Consider the following 13,729-nt stretch of genomic DNA (forward strand, 5'->3'; position numbering starts at 1 on the left):
CTGGGACACAACGGAGGGAGCACCAAGGAACACTCCTGGCAGGGAGCAGGAGTCGCTGAGAGCTGTGTGCAGCTCTGGGCCGGAAAAGCTGGCCCGGCCTCAGCAGCCCCTGGGATTTTGGGCTGTGAACACTCACCTGTGGGAAAGGCCCCTCTGCAGGCAGGAGCAACCCTGACACTCTCCAGAAGAGCTTTGGCCGTAGACCAAGTGAACCCTCAGGACTTACCTTGCTCATTTCTCCCTGGAAAGGGCCATGGAATGAGCACCTTTACAGCTGTTGGGTAAATCCTAGAAAGGGCAGGAAATCAGGGTTATGGGAAGAGTTCAGTGCTGTCACACAACTGCTCACCTGTGTTGTTCCATGATCAGGTGCTGGCCATGGAGGTCTGCCCTGTGGCCATTGCAGGGGCTGGTGTCTAAAGCAGCATTAGCATAAAAGAAGGAGCTGTATTTGCATAGGAATGAACCTTGCTGGCACTTGGCATTCCTATCCCAGGCAGGACATTGCCAGGAGCTGAGATTGGCTTAGTTGGAGCAGGGTGCTGAGAATGGCCAGGTGTGGGTTCAATCGCCAGAGGAGCCATTCACATAAGGGTTCGACTTGGCGGTCCTTGTGTATCCATTCCCACTCAGGATGTCCTGTGCTCTGGAAATAAAGAAGAAACATTTTTCACTGGCCTTTTAAAGCCAGAGGTTTTCGCACTGGAGCGTGCAAGCCCCAGAGAAAGCGGGGGGGGAGGAAGGAGAGCATCAGGTCTCACGCGGCAGTTGTGGGATGAGCGGCTCAAGCGAGCCCCGGCGAGGCCCCGGCGCCACAGCGGGCACAGTCAGAGCAGGAGCGGCAGCAGCGGCCTCGGCGCCAGCGGCCGGGCCGGGGGAGCGGCTCGTCCCGCTGCAGCCGCGCTCGTTGGGCGGGGGCGCGGCGGGCGGGAGGCCCCCGGGGGAGCGGCCCCGGGGCAAGGGGAGGCGGGCGCTGCTGTGCGCAGGGGGTGCGGCGGCCTCGGCAGTGCCGGGGCTGGGGGAGCTCCGCGTCCCCGCGGGGGCTGCGGGCGGGGCCGGGCCGGGAGCGCCGGCGCTCCGGTTGCGCCAGGGGGCGCCCCACAGGGCGGGCGGCGCTGAGGGAGCGGCGGCCTCTGGGGGTGCCGGGGCGGGCACGGGCGGTCCCCGCGGCCCGGCCGCTTCCAGCCGCAATCCAACGCCTGCTCCGGGGAAGCGCCGCCCTCCCGGCGGGCCCGGCACCGGCACGGCCCCGGCTCTCCGCGGCCGTAGCGGGAGCGTAGCCGGAGCTCCGGCGGGACCCTAGCCCCGCGCTGGCCGTAGCCGGAGCGGCAGCGCTGGGCTCGGCCCCAGCGCCAATCCCGGAGCGGCTCTTCCCAGCCGCGGCGATCCCGATCCCTAATGCCATCCCCAATCCCACCTCAGTTCTCCGGCCCCGGGAGCCGCACCCCGCCCGCCGAGAGACAAGCGGCTCGGCCCGGGACCCCCAGCAGACACCGACAGGACCCAGCCCCGAATCCTCGGGCCCGGGTCCCGTTTCCGGTCCCACCTCAGCGCCTCGGGCTCGGCGCAGCGCCGGGAGCAGCCCCCGGTGCCGAGCTCCGCACAGCGCTCCGAACGACGGTCCTGCCGCAGCCCGGGATGAGCAGGATGAGCATCCACCGCACAAAGCGGAGCGAGCGCGGATCCGCTGGCATTTACGGGCGCGGGCGAGGCGGGGACTGGAGGGGGGGAAAGTCCCCCCTCCGCCCCACCCCCCTTCCCCGGACCCCCTCCTCCGGAGGGGGCCCGCCCCAACCCACCACCCTCCCCGAAACCCACCACTCCCCCGGGAACCCCTCCTGAGGAGGGGATCCCCAGTGTGATGTGTGGAAAGCCGGAGCCCCGGCGCTGTTTTTGTACTCCGCGGGGTCCCGCCGAGCGGGCCCGGCCCGTGTGGGGCTCCAGCGAGGGCAGGGGCGCCGGGCTCCGGCCCTCTGGGCTTTATTCTCCGGCGCCCCGAGCCCCGCGGCTGCGGGGGAAAGAGGGAAAGGGGAGGGATGAGATGGGGTAGGGAGAGGAGTCGGGGTGGTTTGGGGAGAACCGAGGGGGGAAGGGAAAGGCCGGGTGAGGGGGAGGGATGATGGTCAGAGGAGGGGGAAGAGAGGGGAGTCGGGTTGGGGAGCGGGGTACGGAGAGGGGAGAAAGGAGGGGGGGGGGAGAAAGGAGGGGTGGGAGGGTCGGGGATGCACAGGGGAGCAGGGAAAGAGGGTGGGGGGCGCTGGGGAGAGGGCAGGCGGGGGGCTGGGAGAGACAGGGAGGGTGTGGGGGAGAGAGAAAGAAACTGGGGGGGGGGGTAGGAAAGAGGTGATAAGCGGGGGACGAAGGAAGAGGATAAGGGCAGGAGAAAGAGGGGGAAGAAAGAGGGGGAGCGGGGGCCTCACCCGGGCCACGCCGGGGGAGCCCGGCCCGGCCGCAGCCTCCCCGAGCTCTGAAGGAGCGAATGACGGCGGGGGCGATTTCGGGGGCTTAAATCACCTCGGCCCCGCCCTGCGCAGCCGCCCTGGGACCCCGCGCACCTGTGCGGACCCCGCCCCGCGCACCTGAGCCGGGCCCGGGGCCACCCCTGAAACCGCGCCCCGGCCCCGCTCGGCCCCGCCCGGGACCGCCCCAGAGCCCCGGCCCCGCCCGGCCCCGGGGCCCGCCCTGCCCGGCACGGGGGCGGCACCATCGCTCGGGCCCCGCCCCTCTCTCCCGGGCCGGACCCGCCCCGCGCACCGGGGCCGGACCGGGGCCGCTCCCGGGACCGGGGGTCCGGGTCGTGCCGGCGGCCGCTGCGGGTCCCGGGCGGTGCCGCCTCTCCCCCGGCGGGATTGGGGCTGGGATCGGGACCGGGAGGAGCCGCTCCGGGACGGGCGCTGGGGCCGAGCTCGGCGCTGCCGCTCCTGCTCCGGCCGGCTCTCCGCGGGGAGCCGGGGCTGTGCCGGCGCCCGGGCAGCCCCGGCATCCCGAGCCGGGCCCGACGCGCCGGGCCGGGCTCCGCTCTCAGCCCTGAGCCCCTCCCGGAGCCCGCCTTGGGCCCCACGACGCGGCCCCGGGCTCTGCCGCCAGCCCCGGACGCGGCGCTGAGTCGCTGCTCCCGAGCTCTGCGTGGGGCCGGCGAGCCCGGCTTTGGGCTGTGCCTGAGGCAGGACTCGGAGCTCAGAGACACAGACTCGCCCTGGCCCGAAGAGCCCGCTTTGAGCATCAAAACACGGCACTTGGGCTTTAATTCAGGTCCAGCAAAACGCAGCACTTCAGTTTCTCTTTGTGAGCCCAAACACACAGGACTCGGTCTCTTCCTCAAGCCCTGAAAACAGGATTTAGTCACTGTTTCTGAGTCCCAACTCTGGCCATAGGAGCCTGCTCTCAGGACTCTAGTAGATAGAGAAATGCTGCTAGCAAGGATTTTCTTGCTATTTTCTGTGAGAGACTTTTCTGTCTCACAGAAGAGGTAGCAGAATTATGTAAACAACCAAACCACCTGCAATCTTGAAAAGTCTTCTTTATGGTACAGTAGAAAAATATTTTGACAATGGATGTTTTAGGATTTTAGCCAATCACCCCAAGGGGAGGCTGATCCTTTGTCCAATTAGACTATGAAGAAAGAAGTCTATAAAAGAGTTTGTAAAATAATTAATCAATCTTGCTGCACAATTCCTGCCTGCTGGATCTTCTCTCCTCCTCCTCCTCCCTACGGCTGCGGGACACAGTGATATACCCTAGGTCCTCGGCCTGTGGTAATAGGACAATGCAGGATTTAGTCTCTGCTTTTAAGCTCTGCACCTGCTTCTGAGCCCTCGAAACGCAGCACTGGGTCTCTTTTTGTGAGCCCAAAACCGCTCCTGTCCCTCGGGTTTGGAGCCCCCCAGAAGTGCCCGGGGCCACAGCTGGACCCCAGCTGGGCACCAGCAGCTGCTCTCTCTCCCACCCGTGGGATGGGGAAGAGACCAGAGACAAAATTCCAGCTCAGAACAGTTTAAGAATGGAAACCAAGACAATCATTTGAGATTAATGACAACACATAGTAACAGTGAGAGCAACAAGAGCAGTGGTAACACTAATGAACAGGAGAGGGAGAAAAACCCCTCCACACCTGCCCTGTTACGATCCGGTTTAAACCCAGAAAAGCAAAGCAAGCTCAGTCTCTGTGCATAAACCAGAAAGAACTTAGAAGGTTCAAAATATCCCCAGAAACGAGATTAAAACCAAACGAGGCTAGATGTTGTTGCCAAAAAAATGGATGTATTTTATTTAATAGAAGAGAGGCAAAGAGAAGGGAAGAGAGAGAAAGAAACAGAAAAAAGAAGGGTGCGTGGGGGGTGGGGAAACAGGGAGAGGGGTTGGATGGAAGCCCATCACCCATCTGAGGGTGCCAACGACGTCTTGTTGCTCCCCTCCATCCGGTCTGCCGGTGGTGAGGGTCCCCCGTGGGCGCTGTGGTCACGCCGCCACATGCTGCCACAGCCGAAGGGTGCAGAATTCCGTGGGTTAATGCACACTTTGGGCCAGGTGGGAATGCCCACGTGCCTCTCTTGCAGGGGCTGGCTTGACACTGTCCCTTGCAACACTGAGGGTCTGTTGCATCATCTCTGGTGCTCTGCTGCAGGGTCTGGGGGCCCCTGTGCTGGGCCATGTCACCCCTTCTGCTGTGGATGAGCTTCCTCCCCCTGGTGAGGACCCCACAGCTGGGCTCTGCACAGTTGGAGGATGGGCAGTCACTGCGTCTGTGACCACAGGCTTTTCCGAGGTACCCAAAGCCTCTCCTCCCTCCACCCCTTGGTGGGAGCCCGGGCAGCTGATAGCCCTGGGGCTGTGCTCGTCATCTTGGAGGTGTTAAGCCTGTGCTCCGTGAATATCCCCAGCCCTGAGTTGTTACTTTATCTTATCTTCATCAGCGAGCAGTGTCAGGCCTCAGGGCCCCATTCAGGGTGTGGGAGTCTTCTGCAGCTTTTGTAATACAGTTTTAAAAGCCTTTTAAGAAAATGTTTAAGTCATAAAACATAATATTTCAGTCTTTGAAACCCCTCCCTTTAACGTTATAAATCCAATATCTAATCCAGAGCACCAGAATCTCCCACTGTGGAGGATTTCCATATTCCTGTTGCTTTCTCTGTGTTCTGTCCTGGGAATTTGTGGACTGAGGAAGGCACTGGCCGCTCCTCTGGCCAAGGGGAAGGCTCCTGTGCTATTCCCATGAAGAGAACACCTGGAATTACTGCCCTGGGAGCCCAGTCCGGTCTTTCCAGTGACTGGGGGACATCCAGAGGGTCTTTACATGAAATGAAAATGAGACCCCGGCCCAATGCATTTACAGCAGGATTGGACACTCCTGGCCAAGGCGACCAGTCCGTGGAAATTGGACCGGTGACGATCCAGGGGGGATTTTAAGTTGGATACTTGCAGATTTCATCGTGCAGAAGCTCCAATTCTTTTGGCACCTCTTGTTTAAATGTCTCCCCACTGGAAGAGGTCAATTAGTCTTTGTAATGACCTGACTGCCAGAGGCAGGGAAAAACAATCAGCGTTCCCTGAACGCCTCCATCACTTCCATGTCCACCTGCAATGACAGGCCGATGGACAGGCAGAATAGGCTCAGAGACGGGGCTTTCAACACAAACCATTCCATCATTCCATGATCTCTGCCTGTATTAATGTTGCACTCTTCCCTCTCAAATTTAAATTCCCAAATTTAGATGATTTATTCAAGGAATAATTTTAAAATTATTCAGGAATAAAAAGGGAAGCATCAAACATACAAGAATCATTCCCACACCCACCAAACCATTCTTCACTGGAAGCCTATTCCCTCATCTCTGTCTTTGTTTTGCTTTCCTGGAAAACCTTGTGATGCCAGAGTCTCTCAGAGCAATGTACTGGCATTACTGGAAGGTTTGCTCTGTCAGAGAGCCTGGGGGGTTTACAGCACTTGTTCCTCTGCATCTTTACCCTTTCATCAGCTTTCCCCTACAACGGTGTTGTGGGAGAAGCTTGGAATTACTAGAAATGGATCAGGTTCACATTTTTTCCCCACGAGTTTTCATCTGGTTTCAGATTCCTGGAATTACCCTCAAATGTGCCCTAGAACACTGCTGTGAAAGGATCAATCAGAAGAACAGCCTGAAAGGAGAAAACCACCTCGGCAGCAGCCAGAATGATCCCATTTCTCTTCTTACCTGGTCCTGCCAGGGCTCCCAACAGCCATTCCCATTCCAAAACAAGAGCTGTGGAAGACATTCCTGCTGTCCGTGAGGGTGAGGAGGCAGTTCTGGATGTTCTTTGCTGTGGAATCAGACAACAAACAGAGTGTAAATGATCTTGGTAGTCCCTTCCAAGCCAAACCAGCCCGTGATTCCATGCGTGGATCAGCACCTGTCCCAACTCCATTCCAGAAACCTCCTCCCACTAACCCAGAACTTTCCTTTTTCTGCTCAACATCAGGGATTTGCTGCCGAGTGCCCCGGGCAGGGGAAGCCTCAGCATTCCCTGGGACGCCTCAGCATTCCCTGGGGTGCCTCAACATTCCCTGGGGTGCCTCAGCATTCCCTGGGGCGCCTCAGCATTCCCTGGGGTGCCTCAGCATTCCCCGGGGCGCCTCAGCATTCCCTGGGGTGCCTCAGCATTCCCTGCGCTGCTGTTCCACGCCGATCCCGCGGCCAGCGCCTGTGCGGGCTGCAGTGCCGGGCTCTCCCCACAAGGCGGCAGCACCGGGAGCGAGCAGCCCCGGCCGGTCCCGCTGGCTCGGGGCAGCTGCGCCTTGAACCCGCCCTGAGCCGGCGGGGCCGTGAACACAACGGGCAAAAACTCCACCGGTCCCCTTTATTTCACCCTCAAAGGCACAGGATCGCAGCATTTCCTGGGCTGGAAGGGACCCGCAGGGAGCATCGAGTCCAAATCCTGGCCCTGCACCCCAAGAATCCCACCCTGTGCCCGAGAGCCTTGTCCAGACCCCAACTCTTCCCCCAAGATCCTGAAAACACAGCGGGGCTGGGAGAAGGATGACAATGGAGAATTTTTTTTATATAGATCTCCTTGTACGATCGTTATATAATATTATTAGATAGTCCAGGAACCCATCCCTGTGCCTGGACACCCATCCCTGTGCCGGGACACCCATCCCTGGGCCGGAATACCGATCCCCCGCGGCCCCCACCGTCCGCTCGGGGCTGTCCCCGTTCCCCGCTCACCTCCGAGCCCGGAGCACCCGCCCCGGTGCCCCCGGCCCGGCAGCGCTGCTCCCCGGGCTCTCCGCCATTGCCGCTCCCGGCGAAGAAGGGCGGAAGTCACCGGGACCGCACCAATGTGGCTATTCGACCTTCTCAAGATGGCGGCCGGAAGGACCCCGCTCCGTCTATTCGACTGCCTGAATGCTCCCGCCTGCCCCAGGCGCCGCTGACCCCACAGTCGGTGTCCGCATAGCGGGAAACGCCTCAGAAATCTGCGTGCAAGCGCTGGGCTGGCGTCGGCGTCGGCGTTGCGTTCAGGCAGCCGAATAGACGCACCTGGGGGGGGGGGGGCCCTTCCTTGCCGCCATATTGAGAAGGTCAGAAAGCAGCGTACACGGCCGCCATCTTTAGTGTGGCGGTGATGCAACTTCCGCCCTTCGCCGCCATCTTGGGTGCTGGCAGAAGCCACTTCCGGTCGAGCCGCCATCTTTAGTGTGGTACACTTAAGGGCCCCCGCCGCCCCTCACAAGGGCGTCTATTCGGCTGCCTGAATCCGGCCCGGACTCCGACGCCGGCCCCGCGCTTTCCGCGCGATTTTCCGCGGTGCTTCCCGGTGCGAGGACACGGCTGGTGGGGTCAGCGGCGCCGGAGGCGGGCGACTGCTCCGCGACCGGCGGCAGGCATCGGCAGGGACACCTCTCAAAGGGGCCTAGTGCGTCCGCCATCTTGAGTGTGGCGGAAGTGTAAACCACCCTCTGCAAGGTCCTGGCAGGTTCTAATAAAAACGTCACTTAACGCCGTCCCGAGAGCGCGGAACTGCGCCTTCCTTTCCGAGCCGCCTCCTTGAGAGCGACACGCGGGCGGCTCGATTCCGACCGTGCCCGCCTGGTGCTCCCCGCCCGGGTCGCGCTGCGACCGCGCCTCTGCTGCCCGGCAAAACCGGCCCCGCCCCCCGCGCTGTCATTCCTCGCGGTCACCGCCCCGCACGGCGCCCACTCCTTTCCATAGCTGTGGCCCCACTCATGCACGGCCGTGTCCCTCGGCGCTCCGAACCGTCCTTCGCCCCTCCCCTCCGCTGACAGACCCAGCCCCGCTCGCTCCCGCTCCTTGCCCTTGCCACGCTCGGCAGCCACCGAGGCCGCCGCCCGCCCTCTCGGCTCAGCCGGCACCGGGCGGCAGCAGCGCCGGGGCGCCGTGTCGGGGGCGGCAGTGCCGCGCTTTCGCCACCAGGCGGCAGCAGCGCCGCCCAGCTCAGCCCGGGGGCAGGGACAGAGCAGAGGGAAAAGCCGGCTCTGGGCGCTCTGCAGCTCCTGCAGCCCGAGCGTCTCGGCTCCTGGGGCCAGGCGCTTGCTTCTTTCCTTCCTACAGAAAAACGCCGGCTCGTTATTCGCAAAACTTGCTGATCTCTATTCCCAGCTTCTTATATTCCTGTATGCGGCAGAGCAGAGAGAGAGGGCTGGCTCATTTCAAAATGAATTTACATCTAAATCAGTAGCACTTGCCTATAGATGTAAAAGTGAAGAACTTAACAGGTTTTAGTATTCTGCACACATCCCTCGCTGGGAGGAATGGTAAAAAGTTAAAAACGAATGAAATGTAAAAAGTAGAAAGTTAGAAACAAAGTTACAACAGCAGAAATTTAGAAACAAACAAAGAGGTCAAATACAACAAACAAACAAATTTCCAAAGGTCCAAAGTTAAAAACAAACAAAGTTAGAAACAAAAAAAAAAAATTAGAAACAAAATTAGAAAGGTAGAAATTTAGAAACAAACTCAGAAAGGCAAGTGTTGAGCCTTTGACAGGGTACCCTTCCTTCTCGGACCAGGGTGAAAGAGCAGAGGAGGCTGCTGTTCTGCTGAGTTCTTTATTTCACAGTCTCACAGCTGTCTTGAAGGCAGAGTTCGAATGGGGTTACATGATAAAGCCAAGCAGCAGCAGCAGGCAAAACCAGCTTCTTCTATATGCTCCATACACTGTATTTTTTCTTACAGAAGTGTGGATTCTATTTGTTAATTGACCAGTAAGATTAACACACCATTCTAGTTTTCTTTTTCTTAACCCATCCCGGTCTAATTCTAACAGTCGTAAGCCTCACACAAGTGTCATCTGCCCTTGTTCCATAAGGAATCCCTCTACAGACAGGGAGTTGTCACCGGCCCCGTGCTCATGGGCTGCAGGGGACACCTGCACTGAGGAGGAAATGGAAACGGGAAAGAGGGAAATGCAACCGGATGGGACGCACCTCTGGCACCACATTTCCTCTTCTTCCTGCTGTCCTGGAAAGTCCCAAGTAAATCCAGTCCCTCAGACCTTGCATCCCTGAACGCCAGGAGAGCCGGTGTTTTACCCAGATCCCAGTGCCCTGCACGGCTGCGCTGACACGAGCGCAGGCCGATCGCTCCGCCCAGCACCATCCCTCATTTTCTTCCCACGGCTCCCCAAGCGGCCCCAAACCACCCCAGCGTGTCTGTGCCGGGGCCAGGGCCTGCCCCGAGCCCGACCAGAGGCTGTCACCCAGCCCTGCACCAGCTGCCACCCCCGGGAGAGCTGGGAATGCACTGAGAGCTCGGCTCCCCGGGCTCCCCAGCACCCAAACCGGTCCTCACACACACAAAAATGCCCAACCTGCCCCTCTGGGCACAGCCAAACACCACAATTCCATCATCCCCAAGGAACTCTGGCACTTGCCTCTTCACCTCTGCCCATTTCCAGTAGCCGGGGCTAGGACCGGCCTGTCAGAAAGAGCATTCCCTAGGCAGTTCATCCCAGCCCAGAGGAGAAGAGGAGCCTGTCCCTGACCCACACCATGGGCAGGACAAGGGGGGCCCTAGCTGGCTTTGCCTACTCCAACACCAAAGCTCTTGGTCCCAAAGATGGGGCGAGTTCAGTGGTTTTTTCCTGTCCTGAAAGAGAGCAGAAAAGGGAGGTTAATCCCACTGTGGAATCCAAGACTCCTGCATTTCCTATTTCTGCTCTGATTGCTCACCGTGCAGTTTTAGCCATGGAAAAAAAAAAGAGAAAGACACCATATCAAATAAAATTGCCCTTTTCCAGCATTTTTATTCCAGGCATTAAAAGGATGCTCATTTCTCTTCTAGCATTGTTTCCCTCATTTTAGGAGAACCGTTTTCATCCCAGACCCCACTCGTCAGTTGTTCGATCCTCTGGCACTGGATTTGGACAAAAGAAGGGACGCACCTGGACTGCAGGAAATCACTGAGAGAAAACCCTTCCAAAACCTGACAGAGAAAAAACAACAGGAGATGCAGGAAGACACATCCCTCATTTGCACGTCTGGAATGCTTTTCTAAAGACTTCTCTGCATCTGGACGCTCTTTGCTCTTGGCTTTCTTTACAAGAATGCATCTGCTGCTAAACACGTCTCAGACCCTTACTTGATCGGGATAAGGTGGGATGGAGATGAAGACTCCCACAGGGAATAGCCAGGGAGATGCAGGGCCTGGGAACATCAAGGACGGAGAAGAGAAGGAACAGGGATTGTTTTTCTTGTTTAGAGCCAGCAGTGCTGTGAGCTTGGAGAACACACGGCACCGCAGGGATCCAGGGCAGGAGCGGGATAACTCCGGGATAAGGGGAATCTGCTCCCACTCCAGGGCTGTGCCAGTGAAGGAGGGGAATTTTTTAGTGCCTTCATTGCACACAAAAACCAAACCCAGCACCACCGAGCTGGACTTCCGTGAGCTGCAACACAAAGCGGCCCCTGGCCTTTGGGGGAACACAACCTCCCCGAGTCACGGAGCCAGGGGATGACACTTGGGAATGATCCTTGCTGCCTGCAGGCAAATCAGATGAGGGAGCCACAGGAGCTCTGGGGTTTCCTGCTCTTCCTGCAACGCCATCGGTCCAGACCAGGAGACCTTTCCTGGAACAGATCTTCCCTGTAAAGGGAGCTACACCAAAGCTCAAGCCCTCATTTAGAGACCCTTGGAAAAGCAAAGGTGAGAGGGGATTACCTGGAGCCCCAGGGGACCGAGGTGAAGGCGATGAAGAAGCAGACAGCAAAGTGCTTCCACTGCTTCTCACTCCAGCAAGGGGAACATCCCTGGAATTTCATGTCCAGCGTCGCTCCCAAACCCCACAGGTGAACCCACACGTACTCCAAGGCTGATCTCCTTCAAACTTCCAGCAGCACAGACCCACCGGGAGGAACTGCAATCCAAGGACACACGTCAGCAACCGTCTTCCCGCTTGCCGCTCTCTCCACATTTTCCCTTTCCAGTGGGATGCAGGTGCCACCCCCCAGAGGCAGGAGAACTGCCTTGCAATCCAGTACAAAACCTGCCTGGAAAGCCCAGGATGCCCGGAGCCAGCAGCCGTTTCTCCTGGAGCTCCTGCTGACAGGCATTTGAAGCCTGCTGTGCCTCACAGCTGCTTTTCTGCCAAGGGCATTCCCATCTTTTCTTTTTTAGCCCAAATAAAGGTTTGCAAAGCTGAGTTTTGTGAGAAGTGCTTCATATTTGGATTATTCTCAGCTTGGAGTTTCCCTCGGCACCAAAATCAGGGGGTAAACCCAACATGGCCTCAAAGGGCCATAAGATCCCAGATATCTAATCCCCAGTTCCCTCAGGATTGGTTCATTAAAGCTTTTCAGGGGTAATTTGGCAAACTTCAGGGTTTGGTGATTTCACCATCAAAGCCACATGAAACCTGTGCAAAAGGAACTTAACTAAAGCTGGCTAAAAGTGGTCCCTGCTGATGACTCATTAAAACACCCCCTTAAAAAGGAGCTAGGATTGATTCCACACTCCCAAACCCCCCCTTGCCACGATCGGCGCTCTCTGCCCGCCAAGGACACGGCACCGGGCAGGGACATTTCTCCCACTCCCCGGCAGAGACCTCCTCCTGCCACATCCAGGGAACCGCAGCCGCTCAGGGAACACCAACTTTGTCCTGGGCTGGGAACAGGACAGGGACAAGGAACGCTTTGAAGTCATTCCCACCTCGGTGCTGTCCAGACCTGGCAGAAAGCGCTTCCCACACCTCTCCTGGAATTCTCTTCCCCGGCCCTTCCAGCTTCGGAAGGCTTCCGGGGGAGCCTCAACTTTCGGTGCAGCTCAGAAGCTGCACGCGCCTAAAGCATCCCCACGGGAACACGAAGCTTCCCTCGGGCATTTCGTTTCTTTATCCCAAATATTCTCCCCACTCAGCCACAATCTAGAAAGAACAAAAGGGAAAAGAAGGAAGACCAATTAATTCTGACGTAAGGAGTCTTGACTATCCCGACACACTGCCAGGTGAAAAAACATCCCTGCCCCTCTAACAAATCCCTCTGATACTGGCTCCATTCAGGATCAATTATTTAAACGCTGTATTAAGGAGCGTAAGGACACAACGCTTGGAATTCTCAAAAACGGCTCAGCTCTCGGCTACTCCAAGCACTTTCCCACCCGGGGAGCTGAGCTGTCCCAGATTTAAACGCCACGGTTGATCCAAATCCGACAGAAATCTGCTCTTGTTTGGTTACTGAGCTTTCCCAAAAGCTGTGCAGTCAAGCCTGGAAATCCTCACTGAAGCTTTGCCATGTCACATCGGGATTTACCCTTGGGAAAACCCCACTCTGAGCACTTGGGTTTCAAGAGGTTGCACCCGATGTTACAGACGCAGAATTCCTGTGGGGTTTGGCATTTCCTGTACCTCCAAACACGTGAAAAGAATGAAGTGCAGAGTCCCAAGGCTCCATTATTGCCATTCTCCTCACATCCCTTTCCTCAGCTGCACGTGGCTTTGTGCCCCCTCTGAAGGGCTGGAAAGGAATTTGGGAACCCCCCCCTCAGCTCCTTCGGTTTTCAGCCTTTTCTCTGAGGCAGCCCAAAAGGCAAACAGGAAAAAAAAACCCCAGAAGTGCACAAAATCCCAGCCCCTCCCAAGATGCAGCTCCTCACACCAAACCTTGGGAGAATCCCTGGTGCTTCCAACACCGCTGCAATCCCACCTGGAGCTGAGCTTACAGGGTGCTCTGCCTAATCCACATGCAAGCCTGGATAGCCCAAAGCCTGCAAGAAAAGAGGAGGCAAGGTGAAGGGGAGAGGGGAAAAAACGGAGTTTTGGGTTTTCCCCGTGTTTGCAACAGGATTGAAGGGCAGCATGGAGAGCTTTCATGGAAAAGAAGTACCAAAGGCTGCTTCATTGCCAGCAATTAGCGCTGCTCAGGTTGAATCCAAGAGGACAAATGCACCGGGATCAAACAGGAGCGGCCGACACGATGGGTTATGACACAGATCTGTGAAGCTGGAGCCTTCTTTCTTCTCCCGGGCTCTCCCAGAAATTCTCCATGGCCGGACGTGCTCCCACTCTCCCCGCTGGGGAGGATGGACTTGGATAGCCCGGGTGACTGGTGAGCCTAAAACAAGAAAGTGATGCAGTGATCCAAGTGTTTTTCCAAGGAAATGACATATTCTCTGGACCTGGGATAACCCATATCCCATGGCCTTCTCCAGGAAGGGTCCCAGCTGGATATGGTCTCCCAGAAAGGATTCCATAGGGGCTCACCTTTTGCCTGGAGCTCGGCTGAAGTCCTCAGCAATGC

At 58.0% G+C, this 13,729-nt stretch overlaps 1 protein-coding gene and 1 long non-coding RNA gene across 13 annotated transcripts in view; both read right to left on the bottom strand.

The window, feature by feature from the left end:
* LOC116438887 overlaps nucleotides 1–8,387 on the bottom strand; it is a 13,628-nt gene extending 5,241 nt beyond the window's left edge. For 3 of the 6 annotated variants that reach the window (XM_032097904.1, XM_032097903.1, XM_032097902.1), the window contains exons 1-3: nucleotides 7,203–8,383; nucleotides 6,192–6,297; nucleotides 350–646 (exon numbers count right to left, since the gene is read on the bottom strand). In XM_032097904.1, coding sequence (XP_031953795.1) covers nucleotides 565–646; nucleotides 6,192–6,297; nucleotides 7,203–7,668 — 654 coding nt within the window. In that variant the 5' untranslated portion in view covers nucleotides 7,669–8,383 and the 3' untranslated portion in view covers nucleotides 350–564. Of the gene's footprint in view, nucleotides 1–349; nucleotides 647–4,228; nucleotides 4,711–4,984; nucleotides 5,576–6,191; nucleotides 6,298–7,202 lie in introns of those variants that run through there. The other 3 variants (XM_032097906.1, XM_032097905.1, XM_032097907.1) reach the window with 3 other exon arrangements.
* A 1,478-nt stretch (nucleotides 8,388–9,865) lies between these two features.
* Nucleotides 9,866–13,729, bottom strand: LOC116438889. Of its 7 annotated transcripts, XR_004237968.1 has the most exons (8): nucleotides 13,693–13,729; nucleotides 13,316–13,543; nucleotides 13,093–13,196; nucleotides 12,144–12,357; nucleotides 11,157–11,352; nucleotides 10,578–11,081; nucleotides 10,169–10,421; nucleotides 9,866–10,085 (listed from the first exon to the last, which is right to left on the bottom strand). It is a non-coding gene; the product is annotated as an uncharacterized LOC116438889 (long non-coding RNA). The 7 variants fall into 7 exon arrangements; XR_004237973.1 differs by lacking the exon at nucleotides 13,693–13,729 and having other exon boundaries at nucleotides 12,838–13,196; nucleotides 13,316–13,681; XR_004237972.1 differs by lacking the exon at nucleotides 13,693–13,729 and having other exon boundaries at nucleotides 12,161–12,357; nucleotides 13,316–13,679.

Source organism: Corvus moneduloides, unplaced genomic scaffold, assembly GCF_009650955.1.
Source record: "Corvus moneduloides isolate bCorMon1 unplaced genomic scaffold, bCorMon1.pri scaffold_146_arrow_ctg1, whole genome shotgun sequence".
NCBI classification, from domain to species: domain Eukaryota; kingdom Metazoa; phylum Chordata; class Aves; order Passeriformes; family Corvidae; genus Corvus; species Corvus moneduloides.